General features: G+C 42.2%; 1 protein-coding gene across 3 annotated transcripts in view; it reads left to right on the top strand.

Moving 5' to 3' along the window:
* The window catches only part of GRM3 (glutamate metabotropic receptor 3), a 151,628-nt gene that overhangs the window by 74,081 nt on the left and 51,155 nt on the right, over nt 1–26,392 (top strand). For all 3 annotated transcript variants that reach the window (XM_032765805.2, XM_032765806.2, XM_032765807.2), the window contains one exon: nt 13,540–14,143. In XM_032765805.2, coding sequence (XP_032621696.1) covers nt 13,646–14,143 — 498 coding nt within the window. In that variant the 5' untranslated portion in view covers nt 13,540–13,645. The remainder of the gene's footprint in view (nt 1–13,539; nt 14,144–26,392) is intronic.

Here is a 26,392-nt window from a genome sequence, read left to right as displayed (position 1 = left end):
GAGATTGGAGAGAAACCTGGTTGCACGTCTGGTCCCTCTGAGCCCCCAGAGTGAACAACAACCAAAAGCTAACAGCACACACAGAACCTTCCCTCCCTCAAGATTTGAAAGTGTCCTGTCTCCTGATTGGTCCTCTGGTCAGGTGACAGCCAGGCTACTGAACTTGTTAACCCTTTATAGTCAAGGAGATATAAAGTACTTCTGTGCTATTAACTTTCCTTATCTGTTTATGACAGGCCTGCTAAATCCAGGGTTATGAGTTCAATCCTTGAGGGGGCCATTTAGGGATTGGGGCAAAAATCTGTCTGGGGATTGGTCCTGCTTTGAGCAGGGGGTTGGACTAGATGACCTCCTGAGGTCCCTTCCAACTCTGATATTCTATGATTCCTCTTCTCTTAGACAGTTACAGACTATTGTTACTACCCCAGGTGGGTCCCTATTCAGAAACTGTTCTTGGGGTTCTTTGGTCTTTGTAAATTCTCAAACCTGCCGCTGATCCAAGCAGTAAACACAGGGCTGGCTGTACAGATGTTCATTGTTCTCAAAGTTAGCCCTGAGGCCCGCCTTGCCTCAGATGATAAGCTGCACTTCAACAGTTTAGAAACCCAATATCCTACCTGTTATAGAACTAAAATTATTTCCAGTACAAACATTGCACCATAAGCCAGGAGCTGGGAAAGGAAGACAAGGGAGGAATCACTCCAACTGCCCTGTTCTGTACACTCCCCCTTAAGCTCTGGTACTGGCCACTGTTGTAGACAGGATACTGGGCTAGATGGACAATTGGTCAGGCCCAGTATGGCCATTCCTATGTTCTTAATAACCATGACAATCAGCTAGTTCTTACCTTTCCTCAGGGACCACACATGACCCCTTTTGAAGACATATTGAGAAGATGGCCAAACACATAGGCACTAGACCTACTTGGGTATGCCTGTGTCACGCTTACATTTTTCCTCATCACCGTTTTGTAAAGGAACTGCTAAGTCGACAAGAAACAATGCTACTTGCAGGACTGAACAAATGGCTATAAACTGTCCATCAACAAGTTTAGGCTTGAAAATTAATGAAGGTTTCTAACCACCAGAGGAGCGAAGTTCTAGAACAGCCTTCCAAGAGGAGAAGGGGGCCAAAAGACCTAACTGGCTTCAATACTGAGCTTGATACGTTTAGGGAGGGGATGGTATGATGAGCCTGCCTAAAATGGTATGTGGCTTATATGTGACAACTAGTAAACAAACGTTCCCAATGGACAGAGGTGGGACACTAGATGGGGTGGGATCTGAATTACTATACTACACTGAACTCTTTCCCAAGTGTCTGGCTGGTGGGTCTTGCCCACATGCTCAGGATCCAACTGATCTCTGTATTTGGGGTCAGGGAAGGAATTTTCCCCTTCTGCAACCTGGGACATGGGTCACTTACAGATTTAAATGAGTGTAAATGGTGAATTCTTTGTAACTTGAAGTCTTTAAATCATGATCTGAGGACTTCAGTAACTCAGCCAGAGGCTAGGGGTCTATTACAGGAGTCGGTGGGTGAGGTTCTGCAATGTGAAGGAGGACAGATTAGATGATCATGATGGTCCTTTCTGTCCTTAAAGTCCACAAGACTGAAGGCTTGGAACGTGATGCTTTATTCAACCACAGAACAGAGTGGGGGATGTGGAAGGGGGGGGAGAGAAAATTCCCACTGGCTAAACAGGAAGTAAGGGAGAGATGGAGATGGCTCCATCCCATAATACTCTGAGTAACCCAGTTACCCCCCCAATGACCACTTTTCTTTAACCACAAGTCCATCCTCAGACAGAGTAGAGACTTTGGACACCGCACTGCCATGGGTAGTTCCTCATCACCTACACACAGGGCTCTCATTTAATACTCTGGGCTCAAGACTCATCGCTCCTGAGCTGTATTGGGGTGAGGACAAGTAGTGGTGAGAGGCAGTCATTGGGGACCTCCTTGCCTGTCAGGACAGAATCCTGCTACTCCAGGAGAGCGGCTGTAGTATCTGCTGCCCTTGCTGGTGTGTAGGGGACTAGCCCAGGCTCATGCACTGCCTTTCTGGGATAGTAAGCACTGCTGGAAACATCAGACAGCCCTCCCCTCTGCATTAGAGAACATTTAAAGGCAAATGTCATTACAGCGGCTGACTGCACAGGAGCAGTCTAGGAAAGGGACTTCCGGTATCCCTCCTATATGCACAGAGACAGCTATAATTTGGGCCTCTTGCTGTCACACCAGGGAGCTGTCTTGGCAGAGCAGTGGTGAAAGTGAAACTGGCAGATTCAAATGTCGCTGTCTGGCAGAAGCCAAGGCTCTGCCTGCAGAGCAGCTAGGCTGGAGGGTGAACAGAAGTTCACAGCAAGAAAGGGGCTCAAGAAGACCTCTGCAGATGCTCCAAAGAGCTGCCAAGTGATATGAGCAAAGGAGTGGGATGGGGTTTACTAGGAAAAGACAGGAAGACACTTCAGAAAAGTTAAAAGTAAAATGCTAAACACTTGTCCAATGAATCAAGTCTTTGGTCTAGCAGATAGAGAAGTGAAGGGGAGTCATCTGGTATATGTATCTGGTGACTGTCATTACACTTCTTCTGTCTTCTTTGCCAGAGATTTCATCTCAGATCGGAGCACAGAGACATCCCCAACAGCACTGAGGGACAAATCGCTTTCTAGTGTTGGGCAGGATACACACCCCTATATTTATACTGGGAGCACTCACTGGCCTTTGGCCCCATTTACCATGCAGTGTTGATGACATACATACAACAGCTAGCAGAAATAAATATGGTAGCACCGTGTGGCATCCACAGGTTAAAAAAGGTTATGACAGGCATCTGCTTCTCCTCATCTAATGGAGCCCCAGAGGTCCTCAGTATTCTCCTCCTTTCTCCTCCCTGATTTTATAAGAGTATTTAAAGTACTACCAAAATGCAGGCAGCACTTGTCTGTACGTTGTTTTCTCCACTGGTGCAGTCTCAGCTGTCACCAATGCCTGGAAGAAATAAGCAGATGGATGAAGAGCATCAAGCCCCAACTCAATCCAGGAAGGACAGAAGGGATGATGGTGGGAAGGCAGTAACTCTTTGAGGGACTTGCAAACACTCTAACTTCACTTTACATTAAGGTCGTCACACCACAAGATATCCAGATGGCGCAAAGCCTCATACTCAGGCTAGGCTCCCCATTACCCAAAACACTCAGATTGCTACAGTACTGAAGAACGTTATCTTCCATCGTCAGCTGGCCAGAAGACTGAACATCCCCCTTGCATTGGAGCAGACGGCTATTGGTGATCCACATACTATTGCAGCGCACTCTGCTGGGGCCCAACGTAACCACTACACCCAAGGCTCAGCTGGTGCCGAATGCAGCACCCTGCTTCACAGAGCAACACAGGCCAATGCTTCCACATTGCATCAATGTTGTATAAACTCCACTGGCTCCCCTTTATTGATCGGAGTCCTAACATACAGGGCCCCTTCATGGCTGGGACCTGGCTAACTCCAACAGTGTCCTGTCAAGGGATTCTATGTCTCCCTCTCTTTATGCAAAATCACTTAGGCTCTTTTTATATACTTATCAACAAGATCATTATAGGGCATAGTCTCTGAGGCAAGGACTGAATTGTCATTATACGTCTGCATCATACCTAACACAGAAGGGCCCCGATTCCTGATGTGGGCCTCGGCATTACCACAGTGCTAATACTTATAGACTTTATTCTGAAATAACAGCTTGTTCTCTCTAAAAATATAAGGTAACATTTATAAATGCAATAACATATTTCAAGATGGGTATCCGTACATGTGATGAACTTGTGTAATTTTACTTGAGGCTTCAAATTTCAAAGCGTGCAAAATCACTAATAATTAGATCCTAGGAGAAAAGCGATGTTGCAAATGGGCAGAAATTGTTTCAGATCGACGCTGAAATCCATTTCTACATACTTGGAAGACTACCACTAAACAAAGAGTTTACATAAAGCTTTTAATTTATGGTGGGGAAAAAGCACATTTTAGGTATTCCACATTTTAATCATGTCCTTTTTGCAATATATCAGTTGTCAATCAAGTACAAGAAGGCACTGATTCAGTGTTAAATTTCCACAGATCTCTTTTTCTATTTATAGTATTTTATCAATAATAATAGCAATACCAACCTCTATTCATCAGTAGATGTCAATATGCTTTAGTAAAGAGGTAAAGTATCATTTCCCCATTTTACAGATGGGTAAACTGAGAGGCATGGAGAGGCAAAGTGACTTACCCAAGGTTATCCAGCAGATCAAGTGGCAGAGCCAGAATTAGAAAACTTAAATCTCCTGAGGCACAGACTAATGCTCGATCTACAAGCCCATAGTGCATCCCCAAACTAACCAACTTTCCCCTGGAGAACTAACTACCAGAGAGGAAAACTCCTAGTGTATCAGAGCCTCAGCTGGTGTAAATTGGTGTAGCTCCTTGGAAGTCAAAATTATGTTGCCCTAATAAATCATTGCCATGGCACAAAGAAAATAAAGCATGTTGAGCTGCATCCTCAGCTGTGTAAGTGACAATGGCTTGATTCTATAAAAAGGGATCTATAAAATCTATGAATCTATAAAATCTTGAATCTATAAAAAGGGAAATAAGGACAATCCAGGGAATTACAGACCAGTCAGCTTAACTTGTGTTCCCCTGAAAGATAATAGAGCAAATAATTACGCAATAAGTTTGCAAACATCTAGAAGATAATAAGGTAATAAGTAACAGTCAGCATGGATTTGTTAAGAACGAATCATCTTAAACCAACCTGATAGCTTTCTTTGACAGGGTAACAGGCCTTGTGGATCGGGGGAAGTAGTAGATGTGATATATCTTGATTTAGTAAAGCTTTTGATACTGTCTCGCCTGATCTGCTCATAAACAAACTAAGGAAATGCAACCTAGATGGAGCTACTATAAGGTGGGTGCATAACTGGTTGGAAAACTGTTTCCAGAGAGTAGTTAGCAGTGATTCACAGTCGTGCTAGAAGGGCATAACGAGTGGTGTTCTGTAGGGATCAGTTCTGGGTCCAGTTCTGTTCAATATCTTCATCAATGATTTAGATAATGGCATACAGAGTACACATAAAGTTTGTGGATAATACCAAGCTGGAAAGGGTTGCAAGTGCTTTGGAAGATACAATTAAAATTCAAAATGATCTGGACAAACTGGAGAAACAGTCTGAAGTAAATAGGGTGAAATTCAATAAGGACAAATGCAAAGTACTCCACTTATGAAGGAACAATCAGTTACACACATATAAAATGGGAAAGGACTGCCTAGGAAGGAAGAAGAGCAACAAAAATGATTAAAGGTCTAGAAAACATGACCTATGAGGGAAGATTGAAAAAACTGGGTTTGTTTAGTCTAGAAAAGAGAAGTCTGAGAGGGGACATGATAACAGTTTTCAAGTATGTAAAAGGTTGTTACAAGGAGGAGGAAGAAAAATTGTTTTTCTTAACCTCTGAGGACAGGACAAGAAGCAATGGGCTCAAATTGCAGCAAGGGAGCTTTAGGTTAGATATTAGGAAAAACTTCCTAACAGGGTGGTTAAGCACTGGAATAAATTGGCTAGGGAGGTTGTGGAATCTCCATCACTGGAAATTTTTAAGAGCAGGTTGGAGAAATGCCTTTCAAGAATGGTCTAGATAATACTTAGTCCTGCCATGAGTGCAGGGGACTGGACTAGATGACCTCTCAAGGTCCCTCCCAGTTCTATGATTCTATGTTCTGCCTCCCTAAACTGCCCTTAAAATTGTAACTGGATATAGTAGCCCTTCAGTGCTTAATTTGTGCTAGTGTTTGCCAAGGCTTAGCCCCCGCACCTCTAGGCTTGCTGTGTCCATTATGAAAGTAAAAAAATTGCTTGAGTTCTGGTACCTAATTGCTTGTGCCCCAGCACCTCTTTCACTCCAAATGAAGTACAGTAATCCTTACTTCCTAATGAACGATGTGTGGTGCTTCTGCTCCTTCTCCTCATCTGCTGCCACCTTATCAAACCTCAAATGTGGCTGAATTCTGGAGATGTTGCAGAGTGGCAAAAGAAAAGAAAAAAGAAAAAGTGAAGGAAATCAACTAAACCATGGACATCATGATTCTATTGGATTTTCTGGATAAACAAGAGAAAAAGGGAGAGGAGGAAATGGAGAAAAATGAAATTTCAAAATGTTTTAAAGACAATGTTTAGCAAAAAAAAATAAATCCCTTTCCAAATTAAAAGAATTTTGAAATGTGAAAAGTTTTCATGGAGATTTTCCTTTTTTCCCCAACCAGCTCTAGTTTCTAATACATACAAATTGGTACCAATCCAGCAAACCACTCAGGGTGATTTAGAATCAGATTTTCAAAAGAGCACAGGCCCAGATTTCCAAGTGCTCAACAGCCATAACTGGAATCAGATTTTCAGCAGAGGCCAGCAAGCCTTTGAAAATCTGTCCCCAGTTGTGAGTGCAGGACTCTTTTGGAAATCTGGTACTAAAAGAATGGAACTTGTGCTCCTAAATTACTAAGGGCTTGTCTACATGGGGACACTCAGGAAAGTCAATTCAAATTAATTTTTGAAGTGGATTAGGGCTTGTCTACACTTGAAACGCTACAGCAGTGCAGCTGAAGCACTGTACCACTTCAGTGTAGACATGCCATCTCCCGAGAGGCAGTAGCTCTGTCAACCTAATATTGTGTACACCAAGGGTTAGGTCATCTTAGCTATGTCACTTAGGGATGTGGACTATTCACACCTGAGTGAGGTAGCTTTAGTTCAACTGTGTTAAACCTCTGTGTGGATGTGTTTATTCAGAATTAAAGTGGCTATGATTTGATTTAGCTTAATTCACTTCCAAAGTGAATTAAGCTAAATTAAGTCCATTTTAATTCTGAATAAAACTGTCCAATGGGTTTAATGCAGTTTACCTAATCCACTATAAATTCACACCTTTAGTTAATTCAGAATAACTTTCCTGAATATCCCTGTGTAAAAACGCCCATAGATACTTATGAAAATTGCATACTTAAGAACATGCTTAACTTTAAGCATGAGTAGTTGCATTAAAATCAATGGGACTATTCACGTGTTTATGTGCTTTGCTGGATTTTGGCAAATGACTTATTTTAATAACTGTATAATTTACCCCTCGTGAGTCCCCAAGGACATCAAAGGCACCAGTCCTCAATGAGGTAAACAGAACTCAAACACAATTTTTAGCTCGACTGACTTTGAGATACTGGATAACTGGCCAAATAAGTTAGCAAAAGTTTCTACAAGTGAAAACACCTTATATTTTGACTCCCCATATCTAACGTATGCTTTATACAATTTACTTCTGTCTTTCCAGAAAAATTTGAAGGTATATGCTTCAGTATGTGAAATTTCTGGCAGTTTGGTTTAGTTTCAGCTAAGTTATGTGTCAAACTCTAGTGTTTCATGGAAAGTTAGCTTCAGCCATAACTATGGAGAAAATGCAATTTTGTTTCCTTTACCTTGTTATCTATTGGTAATTTTCCCTTTTCTATTCCATCCAGGTCTGAGCTATCAAATTTCAGGCAGCCACTATCAGTATATAAGTAATTTGTGTACCTGACATATATCTGTCACTCTAATGCTTGTGTTTCTGTGAAAAGACTTTGACAAAAGGTGACTGGATCCCTAATTATAACCAGTCAGGAGACTCAGGCTTGTCCATCACTCACTTCCAGTGAAGTGAGGTACCTTATCCTGCAGCATAGCTCTCATCACGCATTAAGGTCAAGTTCTGGCAGAGCCAACACAAATGAGCCGAGTGTGTTGGATTAGCAGTGCTAGCGTGTTGGTAGTCCATCGTTTGCAAGAAGGGTATAGTGTAACATTTAGCCATATCAGCTTTTATGAGTCGGTCTTTAGACACATCAGATTTCAAGGAAAAAATCGAATTTTGTTTAGAAATGTACTTCAGGAGAAAAGGGCACCTATCTCATGATTTGTCTACACAGCAACTTAGTGCATGGCAAGCCAGGGTGAGAATTAAGTAATACGCCAGACTGCACTTGGATTTCACTGCACTGTAGCAGCAGCAAGCTGGTGCACTATAGGTGCATACTCTGGCTTGCTGCACAGTAATTTGCCTAGCAGACCATCCCTTAGTTACCTTTGCCAGTAATTAATAACACCATCAAAGTCAGCAGCTACTCTTCACCCGTGTGCCAAAAAGTAACCAACCACAGTAAAATCAAACCCAAGTGCTAACCTTCTCCACTGCAGACATTAGCTTTTGTTGTTCCAAAAGTGTAGGTAAAAAGATGAGCCGTGCAGAATGCCATGAAGAATGCAAATTCAGGCTACTTCTGATCTGGGGAGGTTCCAAAGTAGAGTTACTCTCATAGATTAATGGTATTGGAGACAGTTGATAGAACTAACAACCACAGCATGGGCACTTGACCTTCATCCATTGCCAGGAGGAGATCACCTGCTAATGCCGCTAGTGCGGTTACAGTCCAGTACCCAGGTGTGTAGCCAGATTGACGACGCACCTAGGTGCTCATAGAGTTCTCACTAGAACCTTCGCTAGAATCTTAACCAAAAACGGAAGATTTGAAACTACATAATTGTTAGACAGATTGTCATTGCCAAGTGGTGGTATTGTTATGCTGGAGGCAATCACAGATGCACTGAAGCTAATGGCTATGCTACCTACTGTTCATTCAGGCTAAATGGAATAAGCAATTAAGCTCCTTTGTTGAGTATATATATATAGCTGAAATAACTGAAACCACCGCCCAAGGTGCTGAGCCACGTGGAAAGACCTGAGCAAGAACTAACTCAGGAAGAATAAGAATTTCCTTGGGACCAATTGAAAACACAGGAGCTGGGCATTGATTGGGAGCCTATATCTATTTTGTCTGGTTTCTCATTTCGGTATTTGGATTGAGTCTGTTCTAACAAAGGGGCCAAGTTAATTTTCACTATGAATCTATCTTTCTAAAAAAGGCCTTACCTAGAGATGCACCAAAAATGCCCCAGAAAAACTAGACGCTGATGAGTAATCTCATATTGGAGACAGCACCTAGTTAGTAGCTGAGACACTAGACTGGGAGTTGGGAGATCAGGAGTCTCTTCCTGGCTCTGACACTGACTTGCTTTGTAACCTTGGACAAATCCCTTATTTTCTCTTTGCCTCTGTTTCCCCTCACTTTGCCTATTTAGACTGTAATCTCTTTGGGATAGGGACTGTTTCTAATTACATGTTTGCATAATGCCCGTCACAATGGGCCCTGACCTCACTTGGATAGTTAAATGCTATCACAGTATAAATGTTTGATGGATAGCCACTCCCATTTGAAACGATATTCAAATACACCATCTCAAAACAGTGTTTTAATGTCATCCAGCATGGATTTGGGCAGAATGATGATATCACTTCTGGAAGCATGTGGCACAATTCAGCTCAGAGTTAGTGGGTGCTATTCCAACTGCAGGGAAGGGAAAGAATATGACCCACTTTCTTTTACGTGTAACAGTACCAGGAGTGACTTATGTATATTGCAGAGCTAACATACCCCAAACCAAGCCAGCATGTCAGAGGTGTCTGTCAATGGAGATGTGCAAGAGGAAAATTAAAATCCTAGCTCATTTTTGCTAATGGCTTCAAACTAACTTTTCTTCTTCACAGCCAGCACTCTGGGCAGGACTCCTCACCTGAACATCTAGCCACTTGAATCTACATTGCTGCTTAAGGCTTGTTCTTTTACTAATCACATAACCAACAGGAAAGCATTTGCTCCTGTGAGCATCCCCCTTTTGACAGTCCTAGAGGGAACATTTTTTGACAAGCTGCCCCTCCCCTTCCCAGACTGGTATGCCTGCCGCACCTGTTCTTGTGGGCAGTGCGGTGACACGAAGCCAAAGTCACACGGGGCTCCAGGAGCAATGAAGAGGCAGAGGTTTGGAAGCGAGGTTGGCCAGTTTGCAAGATCAGAGAAGAGCTGTGCCTGCAAAAGGAAGCCTTTTTTTTTTTTTTTACTGAAGATTATGTTCCTGGTTAATATTGAAAAGCTAAGAGACTGAACAACTGAGAGACAGTGATCATGTTTTCCTGGGAACCAGGAATCTGCTCCTGTGTTCCTGTCCATTTTACAAAATACAGAATTTTGCCCTGGTTTTGGGCTCTGATGCAGCTTGGAAACCTGAGTGAGCCACTGGCCCGCTGAGTGGGGCTAGCTAGCCTGTGTGCCTCAGGAACTTTAGTGTGTCACATGTTGTCAACCTTCTGTCCCCTCACAGACCTTCCCGGGAGCACCCCCATCCTTCTCTCAACAGAAATACTTTGGACCAGGGCTGTTCAACATGTAGAGTGCCAGAGAAGTGAGGTGGCTTGACAGAGGAGCATGAGGAGTGGGCCTACCCCCGTCTTTCTCCCTTCCACACCCACTCCCCGACGCCCATGGAAAATGCCAACCCTTGCCCCTGCCATTTTTTCTCATTTGAAAAAGCTGATAGCCAAAGAAATGAACATGAATGGCTGGAATAAAGCTGACTCACTTTGCAGGATTGCTCATTCCAGATGAAATTTAACCCAAGACAGAAGGCCTGCCCATGTCCCTATATACACAGCATTGTCGCATAGGGTCTTGTGTAGGTTGTCTATGAGATTTAGAACACAGGGTTGTCTCTAACTAGACATTTCTGAGGGGAAGTTCCTGACAGCCCTGGAGTGCTGTTGTGACAAACTACTTTTGATATTACCCCATAAAAACCTCAATCAAAAGGAGAAAGCAGGTATGGGAAGGAAGGGTGGCTGGCTGCCTGGCTATGGGACTGGCAGAGAACTCAAAAGATCTGGGTTGGAGTCTGAACTGTCCCACAGTAATCTTGGATGAGTCATTCATTATTATTGGTATTACTGTATATTGCACTGGGCTCTATACAAACACAGGACACAAGACTGTCCCCACCCCAAAGAACTTGAAAGCGAAGTATAAGATAAGGGACAACAAATGGATACAAACAGATGTAGGAGTACAAGGAAAAAATTCACCTGCATGACAAGCACTAGTCTCAGCAGCCTAGCTCAGCTCCCATTTAGTTACTTAAATAAATAGCCAGATTTTCAGAAGTGTTCAGTTTGTTGGGTATGGAGCTCTTTTGAAAACTTGCCCATAATTGTTACTGTGGGAGCTGCAGAGTGCAGAGTTCTTTTGAAAATCTACTTTTTATGTAGGTTCAAAAATGGAAGCCAAGCGCTTTTCAAATCTGGCCCCCAGCAGGGGTCGTGAGCCATTGAAAACCTCTGTGCCTCAATTTCCCCACCTATAAAATGGGGATAACAATCTTCATGGGGCTGTTGTGGAGACAAATATATAAAATGTTTGTTGAGGTCCTAAGGTACCAGGATGATATAGGCCATACAAATGCACATAATAGATAATACATAGGAAATCTCAAAGCACGTTATAGTCCAGAGGACAGTTTACTACCATGAACTATGGAAGCAGATCCGACTGAATTATAAGATGCGAATAATTTATCGGACAGTTTTGTCCAATAAATTAGTTGCAAACTAATATTTTTCATTGTCTGAAGCACCTTCTGAAAATGGTTGAATAATATCTGGCAAATAATTTGTTTGACTGATTTTGATGTTGAATTATTTGTGAATATATTTATTTTGTTATTCCTACCAGCTTTCCCCAGAGTGGTGTTAACCTGAGAGGTTCTGTTCCTGCACTGATTTAAAAACCATATGACTGATTGCCTGTGGTGAAGGGTAAAACTGTTTGTTTGAAGCTGACATATCACTTATCTGCGAATGGAGAACTCTGCTGAAATGGGCTGCGGTTCAGGCTATATACACATCAATATGGCTATAAAGAAGTATGTTTAACTGTGTAGCTGGCTTGCTACTGACTTATGATATAAAGATGCTGGAGTAAATATAAATAAAATTCTGTCCTTTGCCAGAATCTGATAGAGCAATATAGAAACTCCCCCAGAATAAACAGCTACATCGGAATAAGAGTGTTCAACCATCTTTCAGTGTTAAATTTTAATTGTCTCTTCTTTAAATTTCTTAGCACTCTGTTTAAATAATGCTAAGTGTTTCTAAATTATACATAGCCCTGCAAGCCTAATCATAATAAATTTTGCTTTAAGGAAAAGGTAAGTACAGTAATGAAATATTAAAGTGCTCTACTTAAATATTACCATAGTTGATTTTTTAAGAATTTGGAGTTCAAGGTGGCTACATTAATTCATGCTGTAAAGAGACACTATCAAGGAGTTTACAGGCAAATACATATAGTCATGAGACTGTTGTAGCATAACATGGTCAGATCTAAAGGTTTGCTCCTGCTCCCCTTGCAATCAATAGCAAAATACCCATTGACTTCAACGGGAGTAGAATCAGCCCAAATATATACATGCTTGGATGTCTGTTTTCCCCCGACCCATGCACTGAACTATGATTAACATTAAAGTGAGTAAATTCAGCCCTAGGCATTTTTCTGCCTTGGGCAAACTTCAATATGTGTATCCTTTCTGTTCTAGCTCACCTTCTTTGCTTTTACCTTTTCCTTGAGTTATTTGCTTGCAAGGTTTTTAACTTTAAAGACAAATGATCAAGTGTTTAAGGCACTAAACCATGATTCGCAAGATCTGGTTCAGTTTCCAGCTCTGCCACAGACTCACTGCATGTCCTTGGGCAAGTTATTTAATCTCCCTGAGCCTCAGTTCCCCCATCTTTAAAATTGGGTTGATAATATTTCCTTTCTCCCACCCTTTGTTTATCTTGCTCAGTCCAGGAAGGGGATCCAGAGCTTCCCTCCCACAATGTCTCCCTCCCTCAAGCCACGCAGAAGGTGGTAGGGGTGTACCTCCCCTATCTCGTGGAGGCTGGGGCAGCTGGAGTTCAGCCCAGCACTTAGGAAGAGAAGGTCCTGTGCTGAGCAGAGCAACAACTAACTACCCAGCACCTGCAGGCCCAGGTGGTAGCAATGGGACGGGCAAGTGGGATCCAGTGGGTGTAGATAGCTTTAACTAGGAAGGGAAGATAAAACCTAGGGGAGGTTGACAAGTGCAGTGATACACAGAGGGCACTGCAGCCTAGATGGAGAGTGGAAGGAAACATAAGGGCACTATGACTCTCAGAGTAGGGGAGACAGCAAAAGAGCATTTAGACATGAGTGTAAGAGAGAGCTAGATATGAGGGGAACCTGCTCTATTTATTCTTCATCTCCTGTGCTAACTTGTTGCTTAACAGCACTCAGCAACATTAAACATTTGGCTCCTTTCACCCCAGAGTTGGTTGTGTTTCTGTGGAACTTTGTGCGTAGTTGCTGTGTAAAATTTGTTCAGCTTGTGAAGCAATTATGGACCCTTTGGGATGAAAGGTACTATGCGCATGTAAGCCGATCTGATTTCTCATCGCCAGAGCTTTCTATTTTCCCACCCCATGTCCTTTTAACACCGCTCTGAATGTTTTATTGATGAAAAGAACATAATAACTGATGTCTCCTTTTGCCTTTTCTAATTCCTTTTGTCTATTTAGGGGCTTGATGGAAAGTCTTGTTGGCTTGTTCTTCCCTTGCTTGTGGGACAGCACTTCACATTTGGCAATGGGTCAAGAGGACTAAGGGGCATGTCTACTTCTGCCAATGCTTCTTAAAGCTGCCAAAACAGGACCAATGAAGATGTTCACCAGGCTGCAGGTGTTTGCCCTTGCTTTGCTCTCCAAAGGAGTTTTCCTTTCCCTAAGTGACCATAACTTTTTAAGAAAAGAAATTAAGATAGAAGGCGACTTAGTCTTAGGTGGTTTATTCCCAATTAATGAAAAAGGCACCGGGACAGAAGAATGTGGGAGAATCAATGAAGACCGAGGCATCCAGCGCTTGGAGGCTATGTTGTTTGCCATTGATGAAATCAACAGAGACAATTACTTGCTCCCAGGAATTAAGCTTGGAGTTCATATTTTGGACACATGTTCAAGGGACACATACGCTTTAGAACAGTCTCTGGAGTTTGTCAGGGCGTCTTTGACAAAAGTGGACGAAGCGGAGTATATGTGCCCCGATGGATCTTACGCCATTCAAGAAAACATTCCATTACTCATTGCAGGTGTCATAGGTGGTTCTTATAGCAGTGTCTCCATACAGGTAAGACATTTCAAAACTTACACCCTCTAGAGAAAACTATTCATCTTGAGCTTTCCTGAAAGAAAAACCTACTAAATATGGTACAGCTCATGGGTCACATTTGTTCCTAGAACCAATGAATTTACACCAAGGATGAATCTAAACCAAAGTGATCTTTTTTTAAATCTGCTATAGCTTAAATATAGGTAGGCTGGGCATTTCCTTTAGCAATGGTAGAACCTGTGGGAATTTGTGATTTTGAAAAAAATAGATAATATATTGTAAGTTTTGACTTTACCGGAACTTTTTTGAATATCATGATTTTTTTTAAATTTCAATTAACACCACTTAAGCCAACAGAAGTTTTTCCACTGTCTTCCACTGTCTTCAATGCTCATTGGATGAGATCTTATATCTAGAAGCCACAATTTTAATGGGTTCTAAATTTGCTGTCCCTTCCTTATGTGTTCAAATCTCTGCTGTGTATGAATGGGAAAGGTGTCTGAAGAGGTGCCTATAAGGCTAAGTGTTATAAGAAGTCTGAGTACAGCTGATTAGGTTTTAGCTGAATTAGAGAAGAAACCCTGACCTTTTGTTTTGAACATCAGGTGAATGCAAAGAACAAATCTTTTGCTCCATTTTTTACAGCGATTGTACCTGTTCCTCTACCTATCTAGCATTTCTACAGCACCTTTGCCATAGGATAAGGGTGCTGAGATTTCCAAACATCTTCTAAAATGTTCATCTCTTGCCTTGGAATGCAAAAGCCATCACTATAAAAAGCCACTTGCATCTTTGGCGGAGGATGATCTATTTTCAGTTCCTTTTGCTGAACCAAAATATACCCTCCTTATTCACAAATGAGCACTGTCTTACTCCTTGAACAGTCCCATCTAAACAGATGGGACAACTTGCCAGTAAGGTGCTGCACACTGTATTATATTAGTATCAAACAGGACAAAATCCTGCCCTGTGCTACTAGCAGAGAAAGAAGTCATAGGGAGCTTCATTTGTCCCTTGCAGAAACAGGACAGGATTTCAGCTAGTGCTAACTTCAAGTAGCACTAAACTAAGGGACTGACTGTCACCCTAGACAGCACACCAAGGCTCCACTGGCTTGGGAGGACAGCCAGGCCCCTATGTTAATATCACAGAGTTTAGAGTGGCCACTAAGTGAGAATACAGCCTCCTCTTTATGGCGCAGACTGTGGCCTGTTTGGCATGTGCATGCAGGGGAGTTATGGGGTGAGGAGCAGCCTCTGGAAAGCTGCTATCCTCTCCCACATAAAGTGTGGGTTGATCTTTGACTCTGCCCCACAATGTACCAGACAGCCATGCCAGGGAATGTATTCTGTGCCACATATAGGGTTGGTGCAGGGCATGTTCCTCCCCACCAGAGTAGAGGAGAAACCAGGAAGCAGATTGTGACCCCTGAGTCCTGGATCGCACCGTTGGTGGCTCTGCCCAATACACAGGACTCCACAGTTTAGCCCTAAAGGAACAGTAAGCACATCTTTATGTGCATCTCCTGCCAGCATTTCTGAGACATCTCCTGCTGTGTGCTATCTGGAATGCCCTAGGACCTACTGCACTGCCAGCATCTTTCCACCTCTTTACCCCCAGCTTCTGGCACCTGCAAGGGCAGGATTAGGTCCGATGCCTTCTGAGGCACATGGGAAAGAGTGTGCATCGCAATGATTATGCTGACAGCTGTGTCAGCCTCCCTTAGCTTTGGTTGTGGATGATGAAACAGCAGTAAGCTTACTAATAATTGATACTCTATCACTTCTGTTCACCCAGCAGAACCTCTTGATTCTTGGGACGCTCCCATTGACATCAGTAGGAATGGACAAGCCAAGAGTTCAAGGACTTTGAGTGCAGATGTCAAGAATTTCAAACATAGTGGCCTAAAGTTAAATACCTGAATCCATATTTAGGTATCTCGCTAAGGAGGCCTGACCTTTAGAGGTGCCGCTCCCGTTGGCTTCTGTGGGAGTTGTGGGCACTCGGTGCCTTTGAAAATCAGGCCATGTTAATGACCGAATGGGCCTGCATGTCAGAGGAACTGAGAAAGCAGAGGTCCCATGACTTCAGTTAGAAACAGAGGCGTTCAAACTTCAAAAATCAGGCCCACCACGTTTCTAAATATGGATTTAAGTGTCTGACTTTAAGCACCCATGTTTGACCTCAAAGAATTAAGCAACTACAGATCCACCCCACAGTTTCTCTAGAAAAGCCACAACAGAATCTGTGCAGAGACCTTTCAGACAGGAAAACATTTCTGTCTTTTGTGTATTGTGAATTTGCTGTTGTATTTCTGAACCTCCCCTCCTACCCCCTAGATTTCTGTCTGGACAGCTGTCTGCCCAATCACTTCCTGGTGCTCCCACTGTCAAATTTCTGCTTATTTCATTATCCTTCCACTCAGGAAAGAGAATTCTTTGGTAAGTCAGCAATAAGAATATGTCCCCCAGAGCCAGTGTACACAACAGGCACTTTCTGCAGATAGCAGAAACTACAAGAGAATGTGAAATGCTTAATTTCTTGGTCAGCTTTAATTATCATTAATGAAAACTGGGATAATTAGTCTTCAGATGCTGTGTATAAATTAGCAAAGAGCCCAATCCACACACAGCCTGATAATGGAAAGCCCTTACCCAGGAGGTTAATATTTCATTACTCATGTGAGCAATCCCATTGCAGTCTGTGGAACTACTTGCATAAGTAAAGACTATTTGCATGATTTAAGGTTTGGGATCAGGCCCAGCGTTTCATTCAAATTTGGAGTTGGATTCTCCAAAGTTCAGGGATGTCCACTTCAGGGCTTGGTTGGTTTCTAGCTCTAGTTTAAATGAGACAGACATCCTGGTCTCAGCTAATCTACAGCAGGATTTTTGGACATACTTTTAATGTAGTGATCACTGAAGAGTCTATATTAAGTTCCGTTTTAAGTGAGAGAGGGGAAAGGGGAGCCCATTCTCCACATGTGAGCACTTTAATACCATGTCCAAATGCCACCTTTAGACACTCAGGTCAGCACTTACAGGAATTTACACGTGTAAGTGGTGATTCATGTGTCCAGATACTGTATTTGTATGTCCAGATTCACATCCACTTTTGAAAACTGGACCGACTTGGTGTCTTTAATGTAGGAATGAGCTCCATTCACCCTACCACCAAAGTTTCTTTCTTAGGAATATAAAGACATCAATTTAAGTGAACTATATGCTGTGCATTTCCAGACAGTAGGTAGTTCCACAATGATATAGAGCTCAATACTGCCAGAAAATGCCTCCACTCTGCAGAGCCATAACATTTTCTGGGATACAACCATGAAAGTTATTTCTGAATTAAGTTCTTCCTTAGTGGCAGAACAATGTCAGAGCAGCCTCTCTATGCTGCCTTCACCTCAGGGCGCAGAACTTTTTGCTAGGCCCAGTACAACTGCGACATGTAGCAACCAGGCTTTGGGGAATGATTGGAGGCATATCACTGAGCCTGTTAAGAGCCCCCGCATCTATACCTAGAGATGGGGTCTTCCCTTACTGACTAAATGACTGTTATAATTCTGGGAGGGAAATTCAGAGACTGTGGTGATAAGGTAGTGTTCTCTCCTTGACTGACAGATCTCTTCAACCATGCAGGTCTGCCAGCAAAAGTGGGAAAAGGGGATGTATGGCCTGAAAACTTATCCCCTTCACAAACAAACAAAAAAATCTATAGCCATCCTATCTGAGACCATAAACAATATGCGACCTGTGTAACCAATCAAAACAGTATGAATTACAGATTCTCAATACTTACAAAGAAGGGTCAGTGACAAAAAAGTTGCTTCTTCTATTTCGCCTTCAGTAGGAAGCTCGATTGGTTTCTCCAAGGTCTGAACCCAGAAACCCGAGCTTTCATCACCTCCTGACTGGGTCACTAGCTCATTTTAAAGGTGGCAGTATTGCAGAGACTGCAGCTCAATCAAATCAGTATCTTAGATGTCTGTATACTAATGCGAGATGTCTGGAGAATAATCAGGAAGAACTCGAAATGCCGGTAAATAAACATAACTATAACATATTTGGCATCACGGAGACTTGGTAGATAATACATCTGACTAGAACATTGGTATATCTTGCTCAGGAAGGACACGCAGGGAAAAGAGGGGGGAGGTGTTGCCTTATATATTAAAAATGTACACACTTGGTCTGAGGTTGAGATAGAAATATGAGACAGGCTTGTTGAAATTCTCTGGGTAAGGATAAAAGGAATAAAAAGCAAGGGTGATGTCATGGTAAGGATCTATTATAGACCACCAAGCCAGGAAGAAGAGGTGGATGAGGCTTTTTTTAAACAATAACAAAATCATCCAAAGTACAGGATTTGGTAGGGATCATGGACTTCAACTACCCAGACATCTGTTGGGAAAATAACACAGCAGGGCACAGATTATCCAACAAGTTCTTGGAATGTATTAGAGACAATTTTTTTTATATCAGAAGGTGGAGAAAGCTACTAAGGGAGGAGGCTGTTCTAGATTTGATTTTGACAAATAGGGAGGAACTGGTTGAGCATTTGAAAGTGGAAGGCAACTTGGGTAAAAGTGATCATGAAATGGCAGAGCTCATGATTCTAAGAAATGATAGGAGGGAGAACAGCACAAAAAAGACAATGGATTTCAGGAAGGCAGACTTTAGCAAACTCAGGGAGCTGGTAGGTAAAATTCCATGGAAAGCAAGTCTAAGGGGAAAAACAACTGAAGACAGTTGGCAGTTTTTCAAAGTGACATTATTAAGGGCACAAGAGCAAACTATCCCACTGCATAGGAAATATAGGAAGTCTGGCAAGAGACCAACCTGGCTTAACAAGGAGATCTTCAATTATCTAAAACTCAAAAAAGAGTCCTACAAAAAGTGGAAACTTGGTCAAATTACAAAGGATGACTATAAACAAATGACACAAGTATTTAGGGACAAAATTAGAAAAGCCAAGGCACAAAACGAGATCAAACTGGCTAGGGACATAAAAGGAAACAAGAAAACATTCTACAAATACAGTAGAAGAAAGAGAAGACCAAGGACAGAGAAGGCCAGTTACTCAATGAGGGGGGAAAGACAATAACAGAAACTGTGGAAATGGCAGAGGTGCTTAATGACGTCTTTGTTTCAGTTTTCACCAAGAAGGTTGGTGGCAATTGGACGTCTAACATAGTGAATGGCAGTGAAAATGTGGTAGGATCAGAATCTAAAATAGGGAAAGAACAAGTCAAAAATTACTTAGGCAAGTTAGATGTCTTCAAACCACCAGGGCCTGATGAAATGCATCCTAGAATACTCAAGGAGCTGACTGAGGATATATCTGAGCCATTAGCAATTATCTTTGAAAAGACAGGAGACATTCCAGAAGACTGGGAAAGGGCAAATATAGTGCCCATCTACAAAAACAGAAATAAGGAGAACCCAGGGAGTTAAAGACAAGCTTAACTTCTGTTCCTGGAAAGATAATGGAGCAAATAATTAAGCAATCAATTTGCAAACACCTAGAGGATAATAAGGTGATAAATAACAGTCAACATGGAGTTGTCAAGAACAAATCATGTCAAATTAACCTGACAGCTTTCATTGGCAGGGTAACAAGGCTTGTAGATGGGGGGAAGCAGTAGATGTGATATATCTTGACTTTAGTAAGGCTTTTGATACTATCTCGCATGAACGTCTCATAAACAAACTAGGGAAATACAACCTAGATGGAGTTACTATAACGTGGGTGCATAACTGGTTGCAAAATCATTCCCAGAGAGTAGTTATCAGTGGTTCACAGTCATGCTGGAAGGGCATAATGAGTGGTGTCCCGCAGCGATTGGTTCTGGGTCCAGTTCTGTTCAATATCTTCATCAATTATTTAGATAATGGCATAGAGAGTACACTTATAAGTTTGTGAATGATACCAAGCTGGGAGGCATTACAAGTGCTTTGGAGGATAGGATTAAAATTCAAAATGATCTGGACAAACTGGAGAAATGGTCTGAAGTAAATAGAATGAAATTTGATAAGGACAAATGCAAAGTAGGAAGGAACAATCAGTTGCACATATACAAAATGGGAAATGACTGCCTAGGAAGGAGTACTGCAGAAAGGGATCTGGGGATCATAGTGGATCACAAGCTAAACGTGAGACAACAGTGTAACTCTGTTGCAAAAGAAGCAAACATCATTCTGGAACGTATTAGCAGGAGTGTTGTAACCAAGACACGAGAAGTAATTCTTCCACTCTACTCTGTGCTGATTAGGCCTCGGCTGGGGTATAGTGTCCAGTTCTGCGTGCCACATTTCAGGAAAGATGTGAACAAATTGGAGAAAGTCCAGAGAAGAGCAACAAAAATGATTAAAGGTCTAGAAAACATGACTTCTGAGGGAAGATTGAAAAAATTGGGTTTGTTTAGTCTGGAAAAGAGAAGACTGAGAGGGGACATGATAACAGTTTTCAAGTACATAAAACGTTGTTACAAGGAGGAGGGAGAAAAGTTGTTCTTCTTAAACTCTGAGGACAAGACAAGAAGCAATAGGCTTAAATTGCAGCAGGGGTGGTTTAGGTTGGACATTAGTTAAAACTTCTGAGTGGTTAAGCACTGGAATAAATTGCCTAGGGATGTTGTGGAATCTTCATCACTGGGGATTTTTAAGAGCAAGTTGGACAAACACCTGTTGGGGTGGTCAAGATATTACTTGGTCCTGCCTTGAGTTCAGGGGACTGGACTAGATGACCTCTCGAGGTCCCTTCCAGTTCTATGATTCTGTGATTCACGCAGACTGTGGCAGCCCACATCAGCAATGGGTATGGCTGCTGTGAGCAGTTGGGGCTGGTAGGAAATAAAGATTATTGTTATCCACTGGAAAATAGGCAGCATGTAATTAGAATAGATACACAGATGATAAGTATTACAAAACTGTAATTTAGTCGTGAAAATGAAATTAACAACATACAGAAAAGCACCGGGGAGCTTTAATGACCACATATGTCTCAGTTCTGTGGATCATCCAACAATCGGTACCTTGTGGTAGTGGGGACTGTAGCTTTAAGGGCTGAGCTTCCCAGACAGAGAGTTTAGGCAGGATGCTAGGAAGCTATTGTTATTATGCTCAGCCAGTTGAAACCAGACACAGAAAAAAGCAGCGAGGAATCCCTGAATACCACAAACAGCACAGTACCCATAACACCAAGCTACTGCTTTGGTACATAGCTATCATGATTATGGGAGCATTAAATATGCATAGATCAGTTTCCCAAACTGTGGCCTACAGACAGCTGACTAGACACACGGTGCTGGCTCCTCTTCTTTGTTTCTAAATTATATTTATTTAAAGTAAAAAGAATCAGATTTCAAAGGTGCCTAAGGGAGTTGGACACCAGCTCCCAGTGGATTTGCCTAACTCCCTTTGGTTCCTTTGCAAATCACAGCCTAAATTATTTCCTAGCAGTGCTTTTCCAGATAAGCATTTGCTGCAGTTGTCACAGGGGAATTATATGATTGTGAATGGGAATGGAGATAGTGCATGCAGTCATGAATGGGAGGCAAGCTGATCTGCAGTGCCATGAATGAGAAGAGGTAACCAAGAAACAATCAGTCTATGAAGATTTGACTTGCGCCTTGAATGGGCTTGGAAGGATTCGATTTTTACTGGTAAATGTCAATCAAGGTCAATTTCACCATACAAACACAAACTGAAGGAAAAAATATGTCTATCAATAGTAATCGAAATGTACAGATACACACAGTAAGAAAAATACTGCAGGAGAAATTATTAGAGTTTGATTTAAGGCTATTTACTTTGCAGATTGCAACAGATGATGTTGACAGTTTGTGTGTTCATTTGAATCTCAGTATGTCCTGTCATGGAATAACTAGTGGCTGGTCTGCCCCAGTTTCTGACCCTCCATAATTTCCCACAACAGGGAAAATTTAAATCAATTTAAAAAAAATTTAAAATGCTTAAAATAAGCATTGATATTATCTGTTGAAATGATAAAAGAATAAAAATCAAATTCTGTCAAACCTGATATGAACAAGGTAGGGCTACCCTGGCACAACTCACACATGCTCCGTGTGGCCCACTGGCCCCCTGCAATGGTGCCTGAGCCACACACAGAAGTTGATGAGCCTGATACACCCCTGACTAACAGAAGCAATTCTTTTAGCTCATGCAGGAGAGCCTCATGCTTTAAGATCCAGAAGTCCCAGAATCAGTCCCTGCTGCTGACAGCTAGAGGAGCATCATGTTCCAGACATGGTGCACATTAGGCATAGGCAGACTGCTGACTCCCAGTGAAGGATTTCCCCTACTAAACTGCTCACATAAACATCTTCCTTGAAGGGTCTCTTATTGCTGTGCTGACAGCTTACAAGAGCTGACACCATCACTGACTGAGGTTAAATGGCTGCAGGCTGCATATGCAAAGACTTACTGTGTTATCATAGAGACAAAAAAATTCTGGTTAGAGACAGTTCTGCTCCTCCATTAAATATTTTCTCTCCCTGCATCCTCCTTTTTATTTCATTATATTAATTACTGGGGATATTTGTATACAAATACGTTAACTGGGCCTGATTCATCTCCCAGGTACACCTCTATCTTCATTGGAGACAATTGTGTAAACATGGAACAAATGAGATCAAAATCAGGCTGTTTTTTTCTGAAGGGACCCTTGATTCCTGGTGTACATTTCCTAGGTGATGTCATGATGCAGTTTAAGAAATTGCCTATCTAGAGGACTATAATGGTATTAGAGGGCTTATTCCTTCATCTGCTTACTTCCCTGGTCCTTCTCGCATGAACAGAGAGCAACAATACCGAAGTTCAACGGTAGAAACAATTTGATGTTTATTGGAGTGAACTTTCAGCAGCATGATTCCAGTTTCCTTCCTCAGTGTTCCCCTTCCCAGCTCTGACACCACAGAGCCTTGCCTGTGCCCTTGTTCCCATTCCCCACCACCATCCCCTTAGCAAAACATGATTCCAATTCCCCACCCCAATTCCCTGTTCCCATTCCCCCCTTTACTTCCTGATTGATTTCAGACTATATAGTAAAACTTGAGTTCTGCTTAGCTATACCTTACCAATCCTTTTACTGAAATTTAATTAACCAATCCTAACACATTGTAACATAATTATTTAACCAATTATATCCCACCACCTTAATTGATTTACACCCAGCAAAATTAATTATTATACAGCAGACAGAAACAATCACAGAACCAGACAGAAATTATACAGACAAGCAATAGGGAAGTATCAGAGGAGTAGCCGTGTTAGTCTGGATCTGTAAAAAGCAATAGAGTCCTGTGACACCTTATAGACTAACAGATGTATTCAAGCATAAGCTTTCGTGAATAAATAGGGAAGTGGAGATTACAGTGACAGAACAATACAGAAATGAGGATTTTACATCCCAGCTATTGATAAGTGAGTTCTTGCCAGACAGGATGCTATCAAACTGAGTTTTCTTTTACATCTTCTAGGCTCTTCCCTTTTCTGGAGGTGATAGATTGGATCACCTTTCTAACAGCCCCAGACTGCCTTGTTTCAATGTGACTAGTTTGGAATGTGAGGATGTCACCGTTTGCTTCCCAGCTTATGGCTGCCTCTTCTGCTTAGCCATAGGCTTAGTCTAAGAACAGGGCCTCAGACTGTAACAGTAAGAAAAGGCCCTTACCCTTTATATCCTAACAAATGGCCACTAGTGAATATGTAGCTAGATGTTTACTGCTTAATTTCTAAGACTTCTGGCAGAAGAAAATGCTAAATAAAGGCATTTTTCTTTGTTTGTGGGGTTGCTTTTTCTTAATTTTTCCCTTTTGGCAGGAATGTTGTTAGATGGGATACATTAATGCAAAACAATAAGCAACTTAAAGAACGTTATAGAGATTTAGTTACAGCTGATTGCTCCTTCATTCCACTGAGTAGTTCATATGCTGTACATGAGGATGGGTGGGCTGGGACTCCCAAGTAACTTAGCTTCTGTCTCTGTGTTTGATACTGAAGTTATAGTTCAGTGGTTAAATTGGAACAGCGACACTCGTGCATTGTAGTTATCCTCTCAGGACGAGATCCTCTAGTCCAAGTGAGCTGTGCACAGCGCAGGACTCAAACGTATGAGAGAAGATAACCCTAAGCCACCTTTCTATCTTAGTATCAGAGGGGTAGCCATGTTAGTCTGAATCTGTAAAAGCAGCAAAGAGTCATGTGGCACCTTACAGACTAACAGACGTAGTGGAGCATGAGCTTTCATGGGTGAATACCCACTTTGTTGGATTCAACGAAGTAGGTATTCACCGATGAAAGCTCATGCTCCAATACGTCTGTTAGTCTATGAGATGCCACAGGACTTTTTGCTGTTTTCTATGTTAGGTACCTATAGAGACCCCATTGCTGTGGATCTGAGTGTCTTACAGTCTTTAGTGTACACACCTGTGAAGTACTATTTTCCCTATGTTACTGATGGGGAACTGAGGCACAGCCTCAGACTGCACTGCAGATATGCCTGCATGTGTTTTCCAGCTTGAGCAGACATTCCCACATTAATGCTGACTGACCTTGAACTGTAGCTACAGTATCCTTGAATAAGATTCCATTGGAAACGCTGGGTCCATACTCAGGTGGCTAGCTTTTCTCACTACTTGTGCCACTGTGGCTACATTTGTACCTTTAGCACACTGATTTGATCAGACCTGGCACGGGTATGTCTACACATGTGGAAATTAAATTACCCCTTCCAGTGGTAGCCTAGTGTCATGCTGCCTGGTATGGGACACAGCGAAGAGCACCAATCTCAGGCCAGACTGCCAAAATATAGGGCACGTACCCTAAACTGGTGGTATATTCTCTCCTAAGATTTCACCAAGCCAGTAACAAAAGTGAGCTCTTGTATCACTGCACTATTTCACAGAGAGCACACAACAGACCCCGAGGCACTCCAACCCCTGGTTACCACCCAGACAGCTGGACTTAGTGATGAAAGGTTATTAAAAATCAAAATTCACTGCATGTTAGGTTCTTCCAATTCCAAAGTCAACACGTAGTTTCAGAATCTCACCAAATACCACAATGCAGCCTATCTTAAGTAAACCAACTAAACATTTATTTAAAAAAAAAGAAAAGGAGAGACTTATTAAATGATTAAAGGAATCATATACATTACAATTGATTTCAGAGTCTCTACGTCAGTATAACAGCAGTCATGGTTATTCTGCTTGCTTGCAATAAGTCTCTCTGGATCACCCAAAAAGATTGAGGGTCATCAGTCCTTTGCTGAAAGCTTCCCTCTTGTTGGAAAATCATAGTCCAGAGAAATGGAGCAGGACTGAAGGCAAAGAATAATGTCACAGTCTTCAATTTATACCCTTTAGTCCAGGTGCATGGAAAGTTACTGGCACAAACATGGACTCCTGGGTCACATGTACCTTGCTGAGTCATGAGGCATTCATTGCCTACCTGCTGCCAGAAGCAACCCCGGGGGGGTGTAGGGAAGTGAACCCAAGTCTTCTAAATCAGGGCCCTAACTTCGGAACCTCCTTCTTTTTTTCCCATTACTACTCCCCTATTTGTAGATCTGGTCTGGCCTGTGGTGACCCCAGAACAGCTTGATGGCCTGTGTGACCGGAGTTGGTGTTCTCAGTCCAGATCATGAGCAGTGCACAAGAAAGAGTAGTTCAGAACTACACTATATGAACAGAGCCTACACCAGTTTTTTACTCATGAAGAGACATGACACAAACCAAGGTCACTGAGTCCCTCACTCTCATGAGCACTACATTTACTCACACATGTTTTGAAGGAAAAGCAGCCTTGTTGTAGGGAACATCTGTTTCAACTCTCTCATGCATGTCACTCCTTTGCAAATCAATTTTCCCTATTATCTACCTACCTAAAATGACCCCCTACGCACTTTTAAATATAATTAAAAAAAAAATTCCCCTCTCACCCCTGTGGGTGGTATGTGTCTTCCTCAACCTTGGGTCCTCTACCAGAGGCCTGGGAGTTTGAGGGTTCTGCGCAGTATCTTAGCTGTTCCTAGCACTGCACTCTTCTGGACGGAGAGCTCTGATGTTGTTCCTGGGATCTGTTGGAGCCACTCACCCAGCTTAGGAGTCACAGCCCCGAGTGCTCCTACCACCACTGGGACCACTTTGGCCTTCACTTTCTACATCCTCTCTAGTTCCTCTTTCAGGCCCTGGTACTTCTCCAGCTTCTCATATTCCTTCTTCCTGATGTTGCTGTCACTTGG

The sequence above is a fragment of the Chelonoidis abingdonii genome, chromosome 1, assembly GCF_003597395.2.
Source record: "Chelonoidis abingdonii isolate Lonesome George chromosome 1, CheloAbing_2.0, whole genome shotgun sequence".
Classification (NCBI taxonomy): domain Eukaryota; kingdom Metazoa; phylum Chordata; order Testudines; family Testudinidae; genus Chelonoidis; species Chelonoidis abingdonii.
Note: the sequence above shows the minus strand (reverse complement) of the source record. Positions and strands in the feature narration are given on the sequence as shown.